The 26,872-nt window shown below is 42.1% G+C and overlaps 1 protein-coding gene across 21 annotated transcripts in view; it reads left to right on the top strand.

Moving 5' to 3' along the window:
- The window catches only part of LOC139751609 (uncharacterized), a 430,524-nt gene that overhangs the window by 53,772 nt on the left and 349,880 nt on the right, over window positions 1-26,872 (top strand). For all 21 annotated transcript variants that reach the window (XR_011713395.1, XM_071667219.1, XM_071667214.1 and 18 more), the window contains exon 4: window positions 14,177-14,302. Coding sequence is in view for 20 of the 21 variants with exons in the window: in XM_071667219.1 (XP_071523320.1) it covers window positions 14,177-14,302 (126 nt within the window). In the remaining variant the exon portion in view is untranslated. The remainder of the gene's footprint in view (window positions 1-14,176; window positions 14,303-26,872) is intronic.

Below are 26,872 nucleotides of genomic sequence, written 5' to 3' on the forward strand. Positions count from 1 at the left end.
AGATTTATCCCCCTAGCTAGCAAGTAAAAGAGGGTGAATCTGCATTCCAACAATTTAGTTCCAGTTCCCAGAATTATTGTACAAATATAAAGCACCTCTCTTCATAAAAAATTACTTTCATAATGACAACACTGTTTAACAGTTTTTGTTTTTGGGTAGTAAGTGTTATTTCCTAATTGCATATGGGTAAAAAGTAGAGAAAAAGGCTACTATTCCCTTCAAACTTTCCTTTTGTGACCAGGACTGATATATTGAAATTTTCCAATTTTCAGTTGGACAGCAGGCGAATTTGTACATTTTTATTCACATAAAGTCAGAAAAACAACAACATATAAGTTAAAATTAAGATGTATTTACTCTAATGTTAAACAAAAGTGATCACAAAAGATTTAGAAGTGAGTAGTTCTTTGTGATTTATGATTGCACTATAAATTACTTTCTCAAATCAGATCCCAAATATAGATCTCCCATCATGTTCTCGTTAGATGTGCATGGTAGCAGTTCAAAGTCCTGGTGGAATTGCTCACCTTGCTTCTCCAAATGTGCTCCCATGTTCTTGAATTTATTAAGATAGAGCATCGAGGATATGAACTTTGAGGGACATTTTGCTGTAGGTCTTCACCATAGTCTCAATTAGCTCCACAGTTTTTGGCCTTGTAATTGCCCAGGAAGCCCTGAACCACTGCGACAAAGCTGTTCCAAGCTGTTTCTCCTTCCTAGTGAGCTTCTTGGGGGAATTCCTTGCACTCCAGGATTTTCTGTCTGTGGTCCAACAGAGACACCAGCCTCATGCAGCTTAGGGAAGAACTTTTGAAGGTACTTGAAGGCTGCAGACTCCTTATCTAGAGCTGTGAGGAATTGTTTCATAAGGCCTAATTTTCATGTGCAGTTTTAGCCTCAACATCTTCCAGGGGTCCATCAGTGTCTCCCACTTGACGTTATTCATCCCCACAGAGAATTTGGTCTGCTGTGGCCAGTCCCACTTATGGTAGTGCACTGCGGTGTCCCTGCTGTCCCAAAGGCAAAGATAGCAGGGAATCTTGGTAAAACTGCCTTGGAAACTCGTCAGGAATGACACTATTTTGAAGTCTCCGATGCCCTCCCAGCTGTACTCCTCATACTTCAAGATGTCTAGCAAGGTCCTTACACATGTAGTCTTTGAGTTGCACTAAGTGAACCAAGGGAAGAGGAGGGTGCTTGTTATCGTTATGTAGCAGCATGGCTTATAGGCTACTGGATGAGCTGTCAATAAAGAGGTGCCACTCATTTGGGTTAAGGTGATTCCAATTGCCTTGAACAGACTGGTCATATTGTGGCAGAAGCCCATCTTGACGGGTGAAGAACTTAAAAAACCCAGGTGATGTTTCCTCTGCATTTTGTACACTTTCATCCAACAAGTTCCACTGCTTGAGCCAAGACATCAAAAGCTTGGCATTGGACTTTGTGAGACCAATATAAACCAATCAAGTCATTGAGGTCTTTTTGACTGGGGAAGTATAGGTTTCTCCTCAGTGCAACCTGAAATTGTAATCTGGATCTACAAAGTCTTCCTCCCCTCTGACTTGTTGGGCTTTTCTGATGAAGGTTTCTTTCTCTGGAGGAGTGGGCATGGGAAGCTCAGGGCCATGTGGCACTGGGACAATGGATGAAGAAAGGTCCTGATGTGTGATAGGAAAGGCATTCATATTCATGCCAGTCTAATGGTTGGAAGGGTCCACCAAGCAGAAGTAGCAGTTACTTGAGTGGTCTGTGGGTTCCTGCCAGATTCTCGGGATACTGAACTACGTGGCTCTCTTATCCCCTCCCTACTATCCTGCAAAAGAATGACATAGAATTGTAATTATGAAAAGAATTATATGTTCATAAATTTATTTCACCCATGACGGATGTGTAAGGGATTGTCAACATATTCCATATATGATATTTTTTCAATAACATTGACAGTACGTATGTATATGTGCATGTGTGGGCGTGTATGTATATACATGTGTAAGTGGGTGGGTTGGGCCATTCTTTCGTCTGTTTCCCTGCGCGGCCTCACTAACGTGGGAGACAGCGACAAAGTATGATTTTTTTTTTCTGTCTCCCGCGTTTGCGAGGTAGCACAAGGAAACAGACGAAAGAAATGGCCCAACCCACCCCCATCCACATGTATATACATACGTCCACACACGCAAATATACATACCTACACAGCTTTCCATGGTTTACCCCAGACGCTTCACATTCCCTGATTCAATCCACTGACAGCACGTCAACCCCGGTATACCACATCGATCCAATTCACTTTATTCCTTGCCCTCCTTTCACCCTCCTGCATGTTCAGGCCCCGATCACACAAAATCTTTTTCACTCCATCTTTCCACCTCCAATTTGGTCTCCCACTTCTCCTCGTTCCCACCACCTCCAACACATATATCCTCTTGGTCAATCTTTCCTCACTCATTCTCTCCATGTGCCCAAACCATTTCAAAACACCCTCTTCTGCTCTCTCAACCACGCTCTTTTTATTCCCACACATCTCTCTTACCTTTACATTACTTACTCGATCATACCACCTCTCACCACATATTGTCCTCAAACATATCATTTCCAGCACATCCACCCTCCTGCGCACAACTCTAGCCATAGCCCACGCCTCGCAACCATACAACATTGTTGGAACCACCATTCCTTCAAACATACCCATTTTTGCTTTCCGAGATAATGTTCTCAACTTCCACGCATTCTTCAAGGCTCCCAGGATTTTCGCCCCCTCCCTCACCCTATGATTCACTTCCGCTTCCATGGTTCCATCCGCTGCCAGATCCACTCCCAGATATCTAAAACACTTTACTTCCTCCAGTTTTTCTTCATTCAAACTTACCTCCCAATTGACTTGTCCCTCAACCCCACTGTACCTAATAACCTTGCTCTTATTCACATTTACTCTTAACTTTCTTCTTTCACACACTTTACCAAACTCAGTCACCAGCTTCTGCAGTTTCTCACATGAATCAGTCACCAGCGCTGTATCATCAGCGAACAACAACTGACTCACTTCCCAAGCTCTCTCATCCCCAACAGACTTCATACTTGCCCCTCTTTCCAAAACTGTTGCATTCACCTCCCTAACAGCCCCATCCATAAACAAATTAAACAACCATGGAGGCATCACACACCCCTGCCGCAAACCTACATTCACTGAGAACCAATCACTTTCCTCTCTTCCTACACTTACACATGCCTCACATCCTCGATAAAAACTTTTCACTGCTTCTAACAACTTGCCTCCCACACCATATATTCTTAATACCTTCCACAGAGCATCTCTATCAACTCTATTATATGCCTTCTCCAGATCCATGAATGCTACATACAAATCCATTTGCTTTTCTAAGTATTTCTCACATACATTCTTCAAAGCAAACACCTGATCCACACATCCTCTACCACTTCTGAAACCACACTGCTCTTCCCCAATCTGATGCTCTGTACATGCCTTCACCCTCTCAATCAATACCCTCCCATATAATTTACCAGGAATACTCAACAAACTTATACCTCTGTAATTTGAGCACTCACTCTTATCCCCTTTGCCTTTGTATAATGGCACTATGCATGCATTCTGCCAATCCTCAGGCACCTCATCATGAGTCATACATACATTAAATAACCTTACCAACCAGTCAACAATACAGTCACCCCCTTTTTTAATAAATTCCACTGCAATACCATCCAAACCTGCTGCCTTGCCGGCTTTCATCTTCTGCAAAGCTTTTACTACCTCTTCTCTGTTTACCCTATCATTTTCCCTAACCCTCTCACTTTGCACACCACCTCGACCAAAACACCCTATATCTGCCACTCTATCATCAAACACATTCAACAAACCTTCAAAATACTCACTCCATCTCCTTCTCACATCACCACTACTTGTTATCACCTCCCCATTAGCCCCCTTCACTGAAGTTTCCATTTGTTCCTTTGTCTTACGCACTTTATTTACCTCCTTCCAGAACATCTTTTTATTCTCCCTAAAATTTAATGATACTCTCTCACCCCAACTCTCATTTGCCCTCTTTTTCACCTCTTGCACCTTTCTCTTGACCTCCTTTCTCTTTCTTTTATACATCTCCCACTCATTTGCATTTTTTCCCTGCAAAAATCATCCAAATGCCTCTCTCTTCTCTTTCACTAATAATCTTACTTCTTCATCCCACCACTCACTACCTTTTCTAATCAACCCACCTCCCACACTTCTCATGCCACAAGCATCTTTTGCGCAATCCATCACTGATTCCCTAAATACATCCCATTCCTTCCCCACTCCCCTTACCTCCTTTGTTCTCACATTTTTCCATTCTGTACTCAGTCTCTCCTGGTACTTCCTCACACAAGCCTCCTTCCCAAGCTCACTTACTCTCACCACCCTCTTCACCCCAACATTCTCTCTTCTGAAAACCCATACAAATCTTCACCTTCGCCTCCACAAGATGATGATCAGACATCCCTCCAGTTGCACCTCTCAGCACATTACATCCAAAAGTCTCTCTTTCGCACGCCTGTCAATTAACATGTAATCCAATAACGCTCTCTGGCCATCTCTCCTACTTACATAAGTATACTTATGTATATCTCTCTTTTTAAACCAGGTATTCCCAATCACCAGTCCTTTTTCAGCTCATAAATCTACAAGCTCTTCACCATTTCCATTTACAACACTGAACACCCCATGTATACCAATTATTCCCTCAACTGCCACATTACTCACCTTTGCATTCAAATCACCCATCACTATAACCCGGTCTTGTGCATCAAAATCACTAACACACTCATTCAGCTGCTCCCAAAACACTTGCCTCTCATGATCTTTCTTCTCATGCCCAGGTGCATATGCACCAATAATCACCCATCTCTCTCCATCAACTTTCAGTTTTACCCATATTGATCTAGAATTTACTTTCTTACATTCTATCACATACTCCCACAACTCCTGTTTCAGGAGTATTGCTACTCCTTCCCTTGCTCTTGTCCTCTCACTAACCCCTGACTTTACTCCCAAGAGTATACTCCCCTGACTTTACTCCCATATATATATATATATATTTTTTATACTAATCGCCATTTCCCGCATTAGCGAGGTAGCGTTAAGAACAGAGGATGAGGACTGGGCCTATGAGGGAATATCCTCACCTGGCCCCCATCTCTGTTTCTTCTTTTGGGGGGGAAAAAAGAAAAAAATATATATAATTTTTTTTTTCTTTGTCGCTGTCTCCCGCGTTTGCGAGGTAGCGCAAGGAAACAGACGAAAGAAATGGCCCAACCCACCCCCATACACATGTATATGCATACGTCCACACACGCAAATATACATACCTACTCAGCTTTCCATGGTTTACCCCAGACGCTTCACATGCCCTGATTCAATCCACTGACAGCACATCAACCTTGGTATACCACATCGATCCAATTCACTCTATTCCTTGCCCTCCTTTCACCCTCCTGCATGTTCAGGCCCCGATCACACAAAATCTTTTTCACTCCATCTTTCCACCTCCAATTTGGTCTCCCACTTCTCGTTCCCTCCACCTCCGACACATATATCCTCTTGGTCAATCTTTCCTCACTCATTCTCTCCATGTGCCCAAACCATTTCAAAATACCCTCTTCTGCTCTCTCAACCATGCTCTTTTTATTTCCACACATCTCTCTTACCCTTACGTTACTTACTCGATCAAACCACCTCACACCACACATTGTCCTTAAACATCTCATTTCCAGCACATCCACCCTCCTGCGCACAACTCTATCCATAGCCCACGCCTCGCAACCATACAACATTGTTGGAACCACTATTCCTTCAAACATACCCATTTTTGCTTTCCGAGATAATGTTCTCGACTTCCACACATTCTTCAAGGCTCCCAGGATTTTCGCCCCCTCCCCCACCCTATGATCCACTTCCGCTTCCATATATATATATATATATATATATATATATATATTTTTTTTTTTTTTTTTTCATACTATTTGCCATTTCCCGCGTTAGCGAGGTAGCGTTAAGAACAGAGAACCGGGCCATAGAGGGAATATCCTCACCTGACCCCCTTCTCTGTTCCTTCTTTTAGAAAATTAAAAAAAAAACAAGAAAGGGGAGGATTTCCAGCCACCCGCTCCCTCCCCTTTTAGTCGCCTTCTACGACACGCAGGGAATACGTGGGAAGTATTCTTTCTCCCCTATCCCCTATATATATATATATATATATATATATATATAAAATGAAATAAAATAAAAGGCATGTGTTCGAGTAGGAAGAGAGGAAAGTGATTGGTTCTCAGTGAATGTTGGTTTGCGGCAGGGATGCGTGATGTCTCTATGGTTTTTTAATTTGTTTATGGATGGTGTTGTTAGGGAGGTGAATGCAAGAGTTTTGGAAAGAGGGGCAAGTATGTAGTCTGTTGTGGATGAAAGACCTTGGGAAGTGAGTCAGTTGTTGTTCCCTGATGATACAGCGCTGATGGCTGATTTGTGTGAGAAACTGCAAAAACAGGTGACTGAGTTTGGTAAAGTGTGTGATAGAAGAAAGCTGAGAGTAAATGTGAATAAGAGCAAGGTTATTAGGTACAGTAGGGTTGAGGGACAATTCATTTGGGAGGTAAGTTTGAATGGAGAAAAACTGGAGGAAGTGAAGTGTTTTAGATATCTCGGAGTGGATTTAGCAGCAGATAGAACCTTGGAAACAGAAGTGAATCATAGGGTGGGGGAGGGGGCGAAAGTTCTGTGAGCGTTGAAAAATGTGTGGAAGTCGAGAACGTTATCTTGGAAAGCAAAAATGGGTATGTCTGAAGGAATGGTGGTTCCAACAATGTTATACGATTGTGAGGCGTGGGCTGTAGATAGAGTTGTGCGGAGGAGAGTCGACATGCTAGAAATAAGATGTTTGTGGACAATATGTGGTGTGAGGTGGTTTGATCGAATAAGTAATGAAAGGGTAAGAGAGATGTGTGGAAATAAAGAGTGTGGTTGAGAGAGCAGAAGAGGGTGTTTTGAAATGGTTTGGTCACATGGAGAGAATGAGTGAGGAAAGATTGACAAAGAGGATATATGTGTGAGAGGTGTAGGGAATGAGAAGTGGGAGACCAAATTGGAGGTGGAAAGATGGAGTGAAAAAGATTTTGAGTGATTAGGGCCTGAACATGCAGGAAGGTGAAAGACATGCAAGGAATAGAGTGAATTGGAACGATGTGGTATACTGGGGTTGACATGGTCAATGGATTGAATCAGGGCATGTGAAGCGTCTGGGGTAAACCATGGAAAGATTTGTGGGGCCTGGATATGGAAAGGGAGCTGTGATTTTGGTGCATTATACATGACAGCTAGAGATTGAGTGTTATCGAATGTGGCCCTTGTCTTTTCCTAGCAGTACCTCGCGCACATGCAGGGGGAGGGGGTTGTTATTTCATGTGTGGCGGGGTAGCAACGGGAATGAGTAAGGGCAGACAGTATGAATTATGTACATGTGTGTATATGTATATGTCTGCGTTTGTATATGTATGTATATGTTGAGATGTATAGGTATGTATATTTGCATGTGTGGACGTGTATGTATATACATGTGTATGTGGGTGGGTTGGGCCATTCTTTCGTCTGTTTCCTTTCGCTATCTTGCAAACGCGGGAGACAGCTGCCTTCACCCATTCCTGTCGCCACCCCACCACACATGAAATGGCACCCCCCTCCCCCCACGATTGTGCAAGGTAGCGCTAGGAAAAGACAACAAAGGCCACATTCGTTCGCTTTCAGTCTCTAGCTGTCAAATATAATGCACAGAAACCACAGCTCCCTTTCCTTATCTAGGCACCACAGAACTTTCCATGGTGTACCCCAAACGTTTCACATAACCTGGTTCAATCCATTGACGGCACATTGACCACGGTATACCACATTGTTCCAATTCACTCTGTTCCGTGCTTGCCTTTCACCCTCCTGTATGTTTAGGCCCTAATCCCTCAAAAACTTTTTCACTCCATCCTTCCACCTCCACTTCTCCTCGTTCCCTCCATTTCTGACACATATATCCTCTTTGTCAATCTTTCTTCACTCATTCTCTCCATGTGGCCAGACCATTTCAATACACCCTCCTCTGCTTTCTCAACCACACTTTTTTTAATACCGCACATCTCTCTTACACTTTCATTACTTATACTTGATCAAACTTCCTCACACCACATATTGTCCTCAAACATCTCATTTCCAACACATCCACCCTCCCCTGCACAACCCTATCTATAGATCATGCCTCGCAACCATATAACATTGTTGGAACCACTATCCCTTCAAACATACCCATTTTTGCTTTCCGAGATAATGTTCTTGCCTTACACAGATTCTTCAACGCTCCCAGAACCTTCGCCACCTCCTCCATCCTGTGACTCACTTTTGCTTCCATGGTTCCATCTGCTGCTAAATCCACTCCTAGATATCTAAAACACTTCACTTCCTCAAGTTTTTTTCCATTCAAACTTACCTCCCAACTGACTTGTCCCTCAACCCTACTGAAGCTAATAACCTTGCTCTTACTCACATTTACTCTGAGCTTTCTTCTTTCACACACTTTACCAAACTCATTCACCAGCTTCTGCAGTTTCTGACCCGAATCGACCACCAGCCCTGTATCATCAGCGAACAACAACTGACTCACTTCCCAAGACCTCTCAACCAGAACAGACTGCATACTTGCCTCTCTCTCCAAAACACTTGCATTCACCTCCCTAACAATCCCATCCTTAAATGAATTAAACAACCATGGAGACATCACGCACCCCTGCTGCAAACCAGCATTCACTGGGAACCTATCACTTTCCTCTTTTCCTACCCATACACATTCCTTACATCCTCGATAGAAACATCTCACCGCTTCTAGCAACTTACCTCCCACACCATATACTTTTAATACCTTCCACAGAGCATCTCTGTTATATCTATCATATGTCTTCTCCAGATCCATAAATGCTACATACAAATCCATTTGTTTTTCTAATTATTTCTCACATACATTCTTTAAAGCAAACACCTGATGCACACATCCTCTACCACTTCTGAAACCACACTGTTTTTCCCCAATCTGATGCTCTGTACATGCCTTCACCCTCTCAGTCAATACTCTCCCATATAATTTCCCAGGAATACTAAACAAACTTATACCTCTGTAATTTGAACACTCACCTTTATCCCCTTGGCCTCTATACAGTGGCACTATGCATGCATTCCACCAATCCTCAGGCACTTCCCCTTGAACCATACATGCATTGAATATTCTCACCAACCAGTCAACAGCAAAGTCACCCCTCTTTCTTAATAAGTTCCACTGCAATACTATCCAAACCCGCCGCCTTGCCGGCTTTCATTTTCCGCAAAGCTTTCACTACTACTTCACTGTTTATCAAACCATTCTCCCTGACCCTCTCATTTCGTGCACTCCCCTGACCAAAACACCCTATATCTGCCACTCTATCATCAAGCACATTCGACCTTCAAAATACTTACTTCATCTCCTTCTCACTTCACCACTACTTGTTATTACCTCCCCATTTACCCCTTCACCAATGTTCCCATTTGTTCTCTTGATTTGCGCACTTTATTTACCTCCTTCCAAAACATCCTTTTGTTCTCCCTAAGATTTAACATTACTCTCTCACCCCAACTCTCATTTGCCCTCTTTTTCATCTCTTGTACCTTTCTCTTGACCTGCCTCTTTCCTTTATACATCTCCCAGTCATTTGCACTATTTCCCCTGCACGAATCGTCCAAATGCCTCTGTCTTCTCTTTCACTAACATTCTTAATTCTTCATCCCACCACTCACTACCCTTTCTAATCAAACCACCTCCCACCTTTCTCATGCCACAGGCATCTTTTGCACAAGCCATCTCTGCTTCCCTAAATACATTCCATTCCTCCCCTACTCCCCTTACGTCATTTACTCTCCCCTTTTTCCATTCTGCACTCAATCTCTCCTGGTACTTCCTCTCACAAGTCTCCTTTCCAAGCTCATTTACTCTCGCCACTCTCTTCACCCCAGCATTCTCTCTTCTTTTCTGAAAACCTCTACAAATCTTCACCTTCGCCTCCACAAGATAATGATAGACATCCCTCCAGTTGCCCCTCTCAGCACAGTAACATCCCAAAGTCTCTCTATCACATGCCTATCAATTAACATATAATCCAATAATGCTCTCTAGCCACCTGTCCTACTTACATTTTTTTTTTTTTTTTTTTTTTTTTTTTTTTTTTTTTTTTTTGTCGCTGTCTCCCGCGTTTGCGAGGTAGCGCAAGGAAGCAGACGAAAGAAATGGCCCAACCCACCCCCATACACATGTATATACATACGTCCACACACGCAAATATACATATCTACACAGCTTTCCATGGTTTACCCCAGACGCTTCACATGCCTTGATTCAATCCACTGACAGCACGTCAACCCCTGTATACCACATCGCTCCAGTTCACTCTATTCCTTGCCCTCCTTTCACCCTCCTGCATGTTCAGGCCCCGATCACACAAAATCTTTTTCACTCCATCTTTCCACCTCCAATTTGGTCTCCCTCTTCTCCTCGTTCCCTCCACCTCCGACACATATATCCCCTTGGTCAATCTTTCCTCACTCATTCTCTCCATGTGCCCAAACCATTTCAAAACACCCTCTTCTGCTCTCTCAACCACGCTCTTTTTATTTCCACACATCTCTCTTACCCTTACGTTACTTACTCGATCAAACCACCTCACACCACACATTGTCCTCAAACATCTCATTTTCAGCACATCCATCCTCCTGCGCACAACTCTATCCATAGCCCATGCCTCGCAACCATACAACATTGTTGGAACCACTATTCCTTCAAACATACCCATTTTTGCTTTCCGAGATAATGTTCTCGACTTCCACACATTCTTCAAGGCTCCCAGAATTTTCGCCCCCTCCCCCACCCTATGATCCACTTCCACTTCCATGGTTCCATCCGCTGCCAGATCCACTCCCAGATATCTAAAACACTTCACTTCCTCCAGTTTTTCTCCATTCAAACTCACCTCCCAATTGACTTGACCCTCAACCCTACTGTACCTAATAACCTTGCTCTTATTCACATTTACTCTTAACTTTCTTCTTTCACACACTTTACCAAACTCAGTCACCAGCTTCTGCAGTTTCTCACATGAATCAGCCACCAGTGCTGTATCATCAGCGAACAACAACTGACTCACTTCCCAAGCTCTCTCATCCCCAACAGACTTCATACTTGCCCCTCTTTCCAAAACTCTTGCATTCACCTCCCTAACAACCCCATCCATAAACAAATTAAACAACCTTGGAGACATCACACACCCCTGCCGCAAACCTACATTCACTGAGAACCAATCACTTTCCTCTCTTCCTACACATACACATGCCTTACATCCTCGATAAAAACTTTTCACTGCTTCTAACAACTTGCCTCCCACACCATATATTCTTAACACCTTCCACAGAGCATCTCTATCAACTCTATCATATGCCATCTCCAGATCCATAAATGCTACATACAAATCCACTTGCTTTTCTAAGTATTTCTCACATACATTCTTCAAAGCAAACACCTGATCCAATGACCGGTCCTTTTTCAGCACACAAATCTACAAGCTCTTCACCTTTTCCATTTACAACACTGAAAACCCTATGTACACCAATTATACCCTCAACTGCCACATTTCTCATCTTTGCATTCAAATCACCCATCACTATAACCTGGTCTCGTGCATCAAAACTACTAACACACTCACTCAGCTGCTCCCAAAACACGTTCCTCTCATGATCTTTCTTCTCATGCCCAGGTGCTTATGCACCAATAATCACCCTTCTCTCTACATCCACTTTCAGTTTTACCCATATCAATCTAAAGTTTACTTTCATACACTCTATCCCATACTCCCAACACTCCTGTTTCAGGAGTAGTGCTACTCCTTCCCTTGCTCGTCCTCTCACCAACCACTGACTTTACTCCCAAAACATTCCCAAACCACTCTTCCCCTTTACCCTTGAGCTTCATTTCACTCAGAGCCAAAGCATCCAGGTTCCTTTCCTCAAATATACTACCTATCTCTCCCTTTTTCTCATCTTGGTTACATCCACACACATTTAGACACCCTAATCTGAGCCCTCGAGGAGGATAAGCACTCCCGCATGACTCCTTCTGTTTCCCCTTTTTAGAAAGTTGAAGTACAAGGAGGGGAGGGTTTCTAGCCCCCCACTCCCGTCACCTTTACTTGCCTTCTATGGCATGTGAGGAATGTTTGGGAAGTATTCTTTCTCCCTTATCCCCTTGTGCACATGAAGGGGGAGGGGGCTGTTATTTCATGTGTGGCAGGGTGGTGATTGGAATGAATAAAGGCAGACAGCATGAATTATGTACATGTGTATATATGTATATGTCTTATATATGTATACATACACAGACATATACATATATACACGTACATAATTCATACTAGCTGCCTTTATTCATTCCTGTCGCCACCCTGCCACACATGAAATGACAACCCCCTTCCCCCGCATGCGTGCAAGGTAGCACTAGGAAAAGACAACAAAGGTCACATTCGTTCACACTCAGTCTCTAGCTGTCATGTATAATGCACCGAAACCACACCTCCTTTTCCATATCCAGGCCCCACAAGACTTTCCATGGTTTGCCCCCAGACACTTCACATGCCCTGGTTCAATCTGTTGACAGCACGTCAACCCCTATATACCACATTGTTCCAATTCACTCTGTTCCTTGCACGCCTTCCACCTACCTGCATGTTCAGGCCCTGATCGCTTAAAATCTTTTTCACTGCATCTTTCCACATCCAATTTGGTCTCCCACTACTCCTCGTTCCCTCCACCTCTGACATATATCCTCTGTCAATCTTTCCTCTCATTCTCTCCATATGACCAAACCATTTCAGAACACCCTCTTCTGCTCTCTCAACCACACTCTTTTTATTACCACACATCTCTCTTACCCTTACGTTACTTACTCGATCAAATCACCTCATACCACATATTTTCCTCAAACATCTCATTTCTAACACATCCACCCTCCTCCGCACAACTCTTGTCTGTAGCCCACGCCTCGCAGCCACACACACACACACACACATGCGCACACACACACACGCGCGCACAAGCGCGCACACACACACAGCGCGCACACACACACGCGCGCGCGCACACACACACACACACACACACACACACACACACACACACACACGCGCACGCACACACACACACACACACACACACACACACACACACACACACACACACACACACACACCCTAGCCAGAGCTAGGTGCCTATTTTATCAACCAACCCTTAATAAGGAGGGATGAAGTGCTAAGTTGTCTGTGAACCAACTGCGACAGCCAGGATTCAAACCTTTATGTGTAACCAGGGGCAGCCCTTGAATGTGTCACAGTCAGTTTTGTATATTATTTCTTTTTACTGTTATAAACATGTTATTTCTGAAGTATAACATGCTAAACTTTTAAGTGAACATTTTAGGACTTGGAGTATGTCTCAAGGGTCACTCTTAATCTCGTATTTTCCATAGGCTTAGTCCCTTGCTAACCACATTATTGCAAGCAGTGTGGTTTTCCAGGATTGTATCCCAGCAGTTGTCTTGAGGCTGCTGTAATATTATAATTCTTCATATCAGATAAATGAGCACAGAAAAACATGATTATTCTATGGGATGGAGATTTTTTTTTCTTCCTAGTCTTGAGACAAACTGGCTTGCACTTGTTATAATATAGTTCATTGATATTATGCTTTGCAATCATAATACTGCTTAATGCAAAGCAAAGCACTGTATAGTATGTATATCTCACCTGTTATAAATGTATCATAAAAATGACACATCATAGAAAAAACTGAATTCCATGGAAAAATCATGCACAGATAACATTAAATAAACAATAGATATCACTCAGAAAACTGAGTTGGTGTATCTGATGTGTCTTGTGCTCATATCTTTTTCTGAAATTACGGGTGCAGTGCAATTTACAAAGCTTTCTGACTTGAAGAATCTAAGATGATGTTTTAATGAATGAGTTTTTGCACTTTTATTACATGTATCTTATAGTTTCTTAATTGCCATATATTTGTTTTTCAGAGTGGAATGGCCCCATGGGAAAGTGATAATAATTCCGCAAACTTTGCGGAGGGGCTTTCTGGGGCTGTGGCAGCAGCTGTGGCTGCTGCATCACAACCTCAACAACAACGACAACAACAACAGTTGGTGAGTGTTAAATTATTTTTTTTTTTGGAGGTGCCACTACTAAAGATGTTGAAATATTGAGTTTTGGATTTCCAAGATATTTCAATGATTAATTTCGGTAATGTGTTTCAGTAGTAAACAGTTTTCAGCACCTTTAGTGGTCATGTTCTTACTTTCAAGATGTTGATGAGAATATTGGTGTAATTCATTTTACTGGAGATTTTTTAATCTACACATATGTGTATGTAAGAATTGCTCTAGATAAAAAGAGAGAAAGAAAGTTAAAGGGTAATAATGAATGTTTGTGTCTGATTCTTTGCATTTTTATGTACATGCATTTTTTTTTCAACACTTACTGACTCTGTCAATACAGAGGAGTTGCCATGATTTTTATGGTTTTAGAAAACAGAAACCTCTGTAAATTATGTGAATGAAAGTTTTAGTTTAATTGATTTAGATGGAAGTAAATTGGTTCTGGAGGCCAAAAAATATGAATATTCTGTTCCAAAACTGCTGTGATATATGATACATCAACAAATACATTAGATTATCACAATAAAGGAAACGACAAATGAAAATTCATCTTACATGATAGGACTGGCATGTAATGAATCTGTTGACAGAATTAATGGTATTTTAGTTCTTCCCATTTGGTGTATGATCATACATTTCAGCAGAGAATTTATCAAACATTTTGACAATGATATCCAGGTCCTTACAGCTCGTATCAATACAGAATGATATTTTTCACTAACAGACAGATTTTTCACAACAAAATTTCCTTGAATTTGGTAATGGAAAATATCAAATGTAAACCATAGGCTGAGGGTGTTGTGAAAGTCGTCTTTAGGCAGGAATAGGAACTTGCCCATCAAGTGGTCTGGTCCAGAGATTCATATGCTGTGGCCACAACTCAGTTGCAGATTGTGAAAATTTGATTGAGAGATTTCAAAAATGGTATAATAGAAATACCAGCGAATTTGAATTTTATGAATGATCGTGGCTCCTCTGTATATACTATGTAATCAGTGATCCCTTTTATGAGACTGTTGCAGCATTAAGGCTAGATTTCTTGTGGGAGTGGGGCAATGTGGTCTCCTTTTGGGCAAAGTCCTGAACAGTGCTGTCACCCATCCCCAGTTCTGGTATATAACCTTATTCAAGGTGACTTGTTGGTGTTGGTGTTACCACTTGATGGAAAGGTCTTGATAACATTTTTGGGTGTATATAGATTGTATGTATGCAGATGAGGCCAGTATCTCTTTCTAATGCCACTTTGCTGTGAGGAAAAGTCAGTAAAACTCGTCAAAAATATCTCATGTTATTACTATTACTATTACATTATTTCATTATTATTTTTATTATTTTATACACTTTTATTTATTATATTTAATCGCCGTGTCCCACATTAGTGAGGTAGCGCACGGAAACAGATGAAAGAATGGCCCAAACCGCCCACATATACATGTTTATACATGAACTATATATTTCAACGTATACATATATACATACACAGACATACATATATACACATGTACATATTCATACTTGCTGCTTTCATCCATTCCCTTCACCACCCTGCCCCAGAAGAAATAGCACCCCCACCCCCGCACACATGCGTGCGCGTGGTAGCGCTAGGAAAAGTAAAAAAAAAAAAAAAAGGGGGGGGGGGGGGCCACATTTGTTCACATTTGGTCTCTAGCTGTCATGTGTAATGCACCGAAACCACAACTCCATTTCCACATCCAGGCCCCATAAAACTTTCCATAGTTTACCCCAGACACTTCACATGTCCTGGTTCAATCCATTAACAGCACATCCACCCCGATATACGACATCATTCCAATTTACTCTATTCCTTGCACGCCTTTCACCCTCCTGTGTTCAGGTCCTGATTGCTCAAAATCTTTTTCACTTCATCCTTCCACCTCGAATTTGGTCTCCCACTTCTTGTTCCCTCTACCTCTGACACATATATCCTCTTTGTCAAACTTTCCTCACTCATTGTCTCCATGTGACCAAACCATTTCAACACACCCTCATCTGCTCTCTCAACCACACTCTTTTTATTACCACACATCTCTCTTACCCTTTCATTACTTACCCGATCAAACTACCGCACACCACATATTGTCCTCAAACATCTCATTTCCAACACACCCACCCTCCTCTGCACACCCCTATCTATAGCCCATTCCTCACAACCATTGCTCTCCTAGATAACGTTCTCACCTTCCATACATTCTTCATTGCTTCCAGAACCTTCACCCCCTCCCCCACCCTGTGACTCGCTTCCACTTCCATGCTTCCATGCGCTGCTAAATCCACTTCCAGATATCTAAAACATTCAAACTTACCTCCCAATTAACTTGTTCCTCAACCCTACTGAACCTGATAACCTTGCCCTTATTCACATTTACTCTCAGCTTTCTTCTTTCAGACACTTTACCAAACTCAGTCACCAACCTCTGCAGTTTCTCACCCAAATCAGCCATCAGAGCTGTATCATCATCGAACAACAACTGACTCACTTCCCAAGCCCTCTCATCCACAACAGATTGCATACTTAACCGTCTCCCCAAAACTCTTGCATTCACCTCCCTAACCACCCCATTCATAAACAAATTAAACAACCATAGAGACGTCACTCTTCCTTGCCGCAAACCTATATTCACTGGGAACCAGTCACTTTCCTCTCTTCTTACTCATACACATGCCTTACATCCTTTGTAAAAACTTTTCACTGCTTCTAGCAACTTACCCTCCACACCATATACTCTTAATACCTTCCACAAAGCATATCTATCAACCCTATCATATGCCTTCTTCAAATCCATAAATGCTGCTTACAACTCCATCTATTTTCTAAGTATTTTTCACATTCATTCTTCAGAGCAAATGCCTGATCCATACATTCTCTACCACTTCTGAAACCACACTGCTCTTCCTCAATCTGATGCTCTGTACTTGCCTTCACCCTCTCAACTAATACCTTCCCATATAATTTCCCAGGAATATTCAACAAACTTATACCTCTGTAATTTGAACACTCACCTTTATCCCCTTTGCCTTTGTACAATGGTATTATCCCTGGGGATATGGAAAAAGAATACTTCCCACGTGTTTCCTGCGTATCGTAGAAGGCGACTAAGTGGGGCAGGAGTGGGGGGCTAGAAACACTCCCCTCCTTGTATTTTAACTTTCTAAAAGGGGAAACAGAAGGAGGCATGTGGGGAGTGTTCATCCTCCTCGACGGCTCAGATTGGGGTGTCTAAATGTGTGTGGATGTAACCAAGATCAGAAAAAAGAAGAGATAGGTAGTATGTTTGAGGGAAGGAACCTGGTTGTTTGGCTCTTGAGTGAAACAAAGCTCAAGGGTAAAGGGGTAAAGTGGTTTGGGAATGTCTTGGGGGTAAAGTCAGGGGTTGGTGAAAGGACAAGAGCTAAGGAAGGAGTATCACTACTCCTGAAGCAGTTCTGGGAGTATGTGATGAGAGTGTAAGAAAGTAAATTCTAGATTGATAGAGGTAAAACTGAAAGTGGATGAAGAGAGATTGGTGAATATTGGTGCCTATGCACCTGGTCATAAGAAAGATCGTGAGAGGCAAGTGTTTTGGGAGCAGCTGAGTGAGTGTGTTAGCAGCTTTGATGCATGAGACCAGATTATAGTGATGGGTGATTTGAATGCAAAGGTGAGTAATGTGGCAGTTGAGGGAATAATTGGTGCACATGGGGTGTTTAGTGTTGTAAATGGAAATGGTGAAGAGCTTGTAGATTTGTGTGCTGAAAAAGGACTGGTCATTGGGAATACCAGGTTTAAAAAGAGTGTGAATACCAGGTTTAAGAATAGAGATATACATAAGTATAGGTATGTAAGTAGGAGAGATGGCCAGAGGGCGTTATTGGAGTACGTGTTAATTGATAAGTGTGTGAAAGAGAGACTTTTGGATGTTAATGTGCTGAGAGGGGCAACTGGAGGGGTGTCTGATCATTTTCTTGTGGAGATGAAGGTGAAGCTTTGTAGAGGTTTTCAGAAAAGAAGAGAGAATGTTGCGGTGAAGAAAGTGGTGAGAGTAAGTGAGCTTGGAAAGGAGACTTGTGTGAGGAAGTATCAGGAGAGTTTAAATGCAGAATGGAAAAAGGTGAGAGCAAATGACATAATAAGGGGAGTGGGGGAGGAATGGGATGTATTTAGGGAAGCAGTGGTGGCTTGCGCATGAGAAAGGTGGGAGGTGGGGAGATTAAAAGGGTAGTGAGTGGTGGGATGAAGAATTAAGAATGTTAGTGAAAGAGAAGACTGACGCATTTGGATGATTCGTGCAGGGAAATAGTGCAAATGACTGGGAGATATATATAAAAGAAAGTGGCAGGAGGTCAAGAAAAAAGGTGCAGGTGAAAAAGAGGGCAAATGAGATTTGGGGTGAGAGAGTATTATTTGATTTTAAGGAGAATAAAATTGTTTTGGAAGGAGGTAGATAAAGTGCGTAAGAGAAGAGAACAGGTGGAAACATCATTGAAGAGAGCAAATGGGGAGGTAATAACAAGTAGTGGTGAAGTGAGGAGATGAAGTGAGTATTTTGAAGGTTTGTTGAATGTGTTTGATGGTAGAGTGGCAGATACAGGGTGTTTTGGTTGAGGTGGTGTGCGAAGTGAGAGGGTTAGGGAGAATGATGTGGTAAACAGAGAAGAGGTAGTGAAAGCTTTGTGGAAGATGAAAGCCGGCAAAGTGGTGGGTTTGGATGGTATTGCAGTGGAATTTATTAAAAAGGGAGGTGACTGTGCTGTTGACTGGTTGGTGAGGATATTCAGTGTATGTATGGTTCATGGTGAAGTGCTTGAAGATTGCTGGAATGCATTCATAGTGCCATTGTACAGAGGCAAAGGGGATAAAGGTGAGTGTTCAAATTACAGACATACAAGTTTGTTGAGTATTCCTGGGAAATTTTATGGGAGGGTATTGATTGAGAGGGTGAGGGCATGTACAGAGCATCAGATTGGGGAAGAGCAATGTCATTTCAGAAGTGGTAGAGGGTGCGTAGATCAGGTGTTTGCTTTGAAGAATGTATGTGAGAAATACTTGGAAAAACAGATGGATTTGTATGCAGGATTTATGGATCTGGAGAAGGCATATGATAAGAGTTGATAGAGATGCTCTGCGGAAGGTATTAAGAATATATGGTGTGGGAGGTAAGTTGATAGAAGCAGTGAAAAGTTGTTTCGAGGATGTAAGGCGTGTACTAGTAGGAAGAGAAAAAAGTAATTGGTTCCCAGTGAATGTCAGTTTGCGGCAGGGGTGCCTGATGTCTCCATGGTTGTTTAATTTGTTTATGGATGGGGTTGTTGGGGAGGTTAATGCAAGAGTTTTGGAGAGGGGCAAGTATGCAGTCTATTGGGGATGAGAGCTTGGGAAGTGAGTCAGTTGTTGTTCGATGATGATACAGCGCTGGTGGCTGATTCATGTGAGAAACTGCAGAAGCTGGTGACTGAGTTTGGTAAAGTGTGTTAAAGAAGAAAGCTGAGAGTAAATGTGAATAAGAGCAAGGTTATTAGGTTCAGTAGGGTTGAGGGACAAGTAAATTGGGAGGTAAGTTTGAATGGAGAAAAACTGGAGGAAGGAAAGTGTTTTAGATATCTGGGAGTGGATTTGGCATCAGTTAGAACCATGGAAGTGAGTCACAGGTTGGGGGGGTGAAGGCTCTGGGAGCGTTGAAGAATGTGTGGAAGGCGAGAATGTTATCTCGGAAAGCAAAATACAGTGTGTTTGAAGGAAAAGTGGTTCCAACAATGTTATTGCGAGGCATGGGCTATAGATAGGGTTGTGCGGAGGAGGGTGGATGTGTTGGAAATGAAACATTTGAGAACAGTATGTGGTGTGAGGTGGTTTGATTGAGTAAGTAATGAGGGGTAAGAGAAATGTGTGGAAATAAAAAGAGTGTGATTGAGAAAGCAGAAGAGGGTGTATTGAAATGATTTGGTCACATGGAGAGAATGAGTGAAGAAAGATTGACAAAGAGGATATATGTGTCAGGTTGAAGGAACGAGAATTGGGAGACCAAATTGGAGGTGGAAGGATGGAGTGAAAAAGATTTTGAGCGATCTGGCCCTGAACATGCAGGAGGGTGAAAGGTGTGCAAGAACTAGAGTGAATTGGAACAATGTGGTATACTGGGGTGGACGTGCTGTCAGTGGATTGAACCAGGGCATGTAAAGTGTCTTGGGGTAAACCATGGAAAGTTTTGTGTGGCCTGCATGTGGAAAGGGAACTGTGGTTTCAGTGCATTACACATGACAGCTAGAGACTTGAGTGTAAACAAATGTGGCTTTTGTTGTCTTTTCCCAGCGCTTCCTCGTGCATGTGCGTGGGGAGGGAATTGTCATTTCATGTATGGCAGGGTGTCGACGGGAATGAATAGAGGCAGCAAGTATGAATTATATACATGTGTATATATGTATATCTGTGTGTGTATATTTATATGTATATGTTGAGATGTATAGGTATGTATATGTGCATGTGGACATGTATGTATATACATGAGTTGGAAAGGATCAGAATTTTGCCCGTGATCAAGATATTCCTATGAGTCCACGGGGAAAATGAAACACGAAAAGTTCCCAAGTGAACTTTCATGTAATAATCACATCATCAGGGGAGACACGAGAGAAATATGACAGTCAGTTGATATGCATCGAAGAGACAAAGCTAGGACGCCATTTGGTAAATATGTGATTGTCCATGGACAAAGACAAGAGACAAAGCTAGGATGCCATTTGGTAAACATGTGATTGTCCATGGACAATCACATGTTTACCAAATGGCGTCCTAGCTTCGTCTCTTCGATGCATATCAACTGACTGTTATATTTCTCTCTTGTGTCTCCCCTGATGATGTGATTATTACACGAAAGTGCACTTGGGAACTTTTCGTGTTTCATTTTCCCCGTGAACTCATAGGAATATACATGTGTATGTGGGTGGGTTGGGCCATTCTTTCTTCTGTTTCGCTGTGCTACCTCACTAACTTAGGAGACTGTGACAAAGTATGATAAATATATGAATATATATATTATTATTTATTTATTTTGCTTTGTTGCTGTCTCCCGTGTTAGCGAGTTAGCGCAAGGAAACAGACGAAAGAATGGCCCAACCCACCCACATACACATGTATATACATACACGTCCACACACGCAAATATACATACCTATACATCTCAACGTATACATATATACACACACAGACATATACATATATACACACACTGACATATACATATAAACACATGTACATAATTGATAACATCTGTTCATTCCCAATGCCACCCTGCCACACATGAAAGAAAAACCCCCTCTCCCCTCATGTGTGCTAAGTAGCACCAGGAAAAGACAACAAAGGCCACATTCGTTCACACTCAGTCTCTAGCTGTCATGTAATAATGCACCGAAACCACAGCTCCCATACCACATCCAGGCCCCACAGAACTTTCCATGGTTTATCCCAGACGCTTCACATGCCCTGGTTCAATCCATTGATGGCACGTCGACCCCGGTATACCACATTGTTCCAATTCACTCTTATGCCTTGCTTGCCTTTCACTCTCCTGCATGTTCAGGCCCCGATCACTCAAAATCTTTTTCACTCCATCTTTCCACCTCGAATTTGGTCTCCCAATTCTCCTCGTTCCCTCCACGTCTGACACATATATCCTCTTGGTCAATCTTTCCTCACTCATTCTCTCCATGTGACCAAACCATTTCAAAACACTCTCTTCTACTCTCTCAACCACACTCTTTTTATTACTACACATCTCTCTTACCTTTACATTTCTTACTCGATCAAACCACCTCACACCACATCTCATTTCCAGCATATCCACCCTCCTCCGCACAACTCTATCTATAGTCCACGCCTCGCAACCATGTAACATTGTTGGAACCACTATTCCTTCAAACATACCCATATTTGCTTTCTGAGATAATGTTCTCGAATTCCACACATTCTTCAATGCTCCCAGAACTTTTGCCCCCACCCCCACCCTATGATTCACCTCCGCTTCCATGGTTCCATCCGCTGCCAAATCCACTCCCAGATATCTAAAACACTTCACTTCCTCCAGTTTTTCTCCATTCAAACTTACCTCCCAATTGACTTGTCCCTCAACCCTACTGTACCTAATAACCTTGCTCTTATTCGCATTTACTCTCAACTTTCTTCTTTTACACATTTTACCAAACTCAGTCACCAGCTTCTGCAGTTTCTCACATGAATCAGCCACCAGCGCTGAATCATCAGCGAACAACAACTGACTCACTTCCCGAGCTCTCTCATCCACAACTGACTGCATACTTGCCGCTCTTTCCAAAACTCTTGCATTCACCTCCCTAACAACCCCATCCATAAACAAATTAAACAACCATGGAGACATCACACACTCTTTATTTCCACACATCTCTCTTACCCTTACATTACTTACTCGATCAAATCACCTCACACCACATATTGTCCTCAAACATCTCATTTCTAGCACATCCACCCTCCTGCGCACAACTCTATCCATAGCTCACGCCTTGCAGCCATACAACATTGTTGGAACCACTATTCCTTCAAACATAGCCATTTTTGCTTTCTGAGATAATGTTCTCGACTTCCAAACATTCCATAAGGCTCCCAGAATATATATATATATTTTTTTTTTTTTTTTTTTTTTTTTTTATACTTTGTCGCTGTCTCCCGCGTTTGCGAGGTAGCGCAAGGAAACAGACGAAAGAAATGGCCCAACCCCCCCCCCCCATACACATGTACATACACACGTCCAGACACGCAAATATACATACCTACACAGCCTTCCATGGTTTACCCCAGACGCTTCACATGCCTTGCTTCAATCCACTGACAGCACGTCAACCCCTGTATACCACATGACTCCAATTCACTCTATTTCTTGCCCTCCTTTCACCCTCCTGCATGTTCAGGCCCCGATCACACAAAATCTTTTTCACTCCATCTTTCCACCTCCAATTTGGTCTCCCTCTTCTCCTCGTTCCCTCCACCTCCGACACATATATCCTCTTGGTCAATCTCTCCTCACTCATTCTCTCCATGTGCCCAAACCATTTCAAAACACCCTCTTCTGCTCTCTCGACCACGCTCTTTTTATTTCCACACATCTCTCTTACCCTTACGTTACTTACTCGATCAAACCACCTCACACCACATTTACCCATATATATATATATATATATATTTTTTTTTTTTTTTTTTTTTTTTTTTTTTTTTTTATACTTTGTCGCTGTCTCCCGCGTTTGCGAGGTAGCGCAAGGAAACAGACGAAAGAAATGGCCCAACCCCCCCCATACACATGTACATACACACGTCCACACACACAAACATACACACCCACACAGCTTTCCATGGTTTACCCCGGACGCTCCACATGCCTTGATTCAATCCACTGACAGCACGTCAACCCCTGTATACCACATCGCTCCAATTCACTCTATTCCTTGCCCTCCTTTCACCCTCCTGCATGTTCAGGCCCCGATTCACAAAATCTTTTTCACTCCATCTTTCCACCTCCAATTTGGTCTCCCTCTTCTCCTCGTTCCCTCCACCTCCGACACATATATCCTCTTGGTCAATCTTTCCTCACTCATTCTCTCCATGTGCCCAAACCATTTTAAAACACCCTCTTCTGCTCTCTCAACCACGCTCTTTTTATTTCCACACATCTCTCTTACCCTTACGTTACTTACTCGATCAAACCACCTCACACCACACATTATCCTCAAACATCTCATTTCCAGCACATCCATCCTCCTGCGCACAACTCTATCCATAGCCCACGCCTCGCAACCATACAACATTGTTGGAACTACTATTCCTTCAAACATACCCATTTTTGCTTTCCGGGATAATGTTCTCGACTTCCACACATTTTTCAAGGCTCCCAAAATTTTCGCCCCCTCCCCCACCCTATGATCCACTTCCGCTTCCATGGTTCCATCCGCTGACAGATCCACTCCCAGATATCTAAAACACTTCACTTCCTCCAGTTTTTCACCATACAAACTCACCTCCCAATTGACTTGACCCTCAACCCTACTGTACCTAATAACCTTGCTCTTATTCACATTTACTCTTAACTTTCTTCTTCCACACACTTTACCAAACTCAGTCACCAGCTTCTGCAGTTTCTCACATGAATCCGCCACCAGCGCTGTATCATCAGCGAACAACAACTGACTCACTTCCCAAGCTCTCTCATCCCCAACAGACTTCATACTTGCCCCTCTTTCCAAGACTCTTGCATTTACCTCCCTAACAACCCCATCCATAAACAAATTAAACAACCATGGAGACATCACACACCCCTGCCGCAAACCTACATATATATATATATATATATATATATATATATATTTTTTTTTTTTTTTTTTTTTTTTTTTCTGTCTCCCGCGTTTGCGAGGTAGCGCAAGGAAACAGACGAAAGAAATGGCCCAACCCACCCCCATACACATGTATATACATACGTCCACACATGCAAATATACATACCTACACAGCTTTCCATGGTTTACCCCAGACGCTCCACATCCCACATATATATATATATATATATATTATCCCTGGGGATAGGGGTGAAAGAATACTTCCCACGCATTCCTCGCTTCGAGAAAGCCTAGAGGGGAGGGGAGGGGGGGCCAAAAAATCCCCCCCTCCTTGTTTTTTTTTTAACTTTCTAAAATGGGAAACAATATATTATATATATATTATATAATTTTAAATAATAATATTATATATATATAAAATATAAAAATATATAAAATAACCCCGGGGGTTGGGGGTTTAAGGTTAAGAATATTTCCCCCACCCCTTTCCCCCTGCGTGTCTAAAGGCGAAAAAAAAAGGGGGGGGAGCGGGGGGGCTGGAAATCCCCCCTCCCCGGTTTTTTTTTTCCCCCCCCCCCCCCCCCCAAAAAAAAGAATGAAAAATTTTGGCCGGGTGAGGTTTTCCCCTCAAAGGCAGTTCCTCTGTTCTTAACATTCCTTGCTAATGGGGGAAAGGGCGAATTTTTTAAAATAAAATGAAAGGGGGTTTTTTTGAAGGGTTTTGGGGCCCAGGGAAAGGAATAGTGGGGAAAAAATTTAAAAAAAAAGGGGATAAGGGGCGGGGGTGGGGAACAGGAGAAGAGGAGCCCAAAAAATTGGAGGGGGAAAAATTTGGATAAAAAGATTTTGTTGATGGGGGTTTTTAAACAGCGGGAGGGTAAAGGGAGGGAAAGGGAAAAAGGAGTAAATTTGGAGCGTTTTGTGGTAAAAACCGGGGTTACGTCTGCCCGTGGTTTTGAAAAAGGGCATGTGAAAGGTTCTGGGGTAAACCAGGGAAAGGTGTAGGTATTATATTTGCGGGGGTGGACTTTATGTTTTATACATTGATGGGGGGGGGGTTTGGGGCCATTTCTTTCGTCTGTTTCCTTGCGCTACCTCGCAAACGCGGGAGACAGCGACAATAAAATATATATATATATATATATATATATATATATATATATTATATATATATATTATTATATATGTATATATAAACGCGGGAGACATATATATATATTATATATATATATATATATATATATATATATATATATATATATTATATATTATATATATATATATATATATATATATATATATATATATATATATATATATATATATATATATATGTATATATATAAACGCGGGAGACAGCGACAAAGTATAAAAAAAAAATATATATATATATATATATATATATATATCTTTCATTCATTCAAACCATTCGCCATTTCCCGCATTAGCAAGGTAGTGTTGAGAACAGAGGACTGGGCCTTTGAGGGAATACCCTCACCTGGCCCAACTCTGTTCATTCTTTTGGGGGGAGAAAAAAAGAAAAAAACCGAGAGGGGAGGATTTCCAGCCCCCCCGCTCCCTCCCCTTTTAGTCGCCTTCTAGGACACGCAGGGAATGCGTGGGAAGTATTCTTAATCCCCCATCCCCAGGGATTATATATATATATATATATATATATATATATATATATATATATATATATATATATCTGTTTCCCATTTTAGAAAGTTAAAAAAAATACAAGGAGGGGAGGATTTCTGGCCCCCCGCTCCCGTCCCCTCTACTCGCTTTCTACGACACGCGAGGAATGCGTGGGAAGTATTCTTTCACCCCTATCCCCAGGGATAATATATATATATATATATCCCTGGGGATAGGGGATTAAGAATACTTCCCACGTATTCCCTGCGTGTCGTAGAAGGCGACTAAAAGGGGAGGGAGCGGGGTGCTGGAAATCCTCCCCTCTCGGTTTTTTTTTTTTTTTTTTTTTTTTTCCAAAAGAAGGAACAGAGAATTGGGCCAGGTGAGGGTATTCCCTCAAAGGCCCAGTCCTCTGTTCTTAACGCTACCTCGCTAATGCGGGAAATGGCGGGAGACAGCGACAAAGTATAAAAAAAAAAAAAAAAAAAAAAAAAATATATATATATATATATATATATATATATATATATATATATATATTTATACACACACGCACACACACACACAC

The sequence above is a fragment of the Panulirus ornatus genome, chromosome 11 (assembly GCF_036320965.1).
Source record: "Panulirus ornatus isolate Po-2019 chromosome 11, ASM3632096v1, whole genome shotgun sequence".
NCBI classification, from domain to species: domain Eukaryota; kingdom Metazoa; phylum Arthropoda; class Malacostraca; order Decapoda; family Palinuridae; genus Panulirus; species Panulirus ornatus.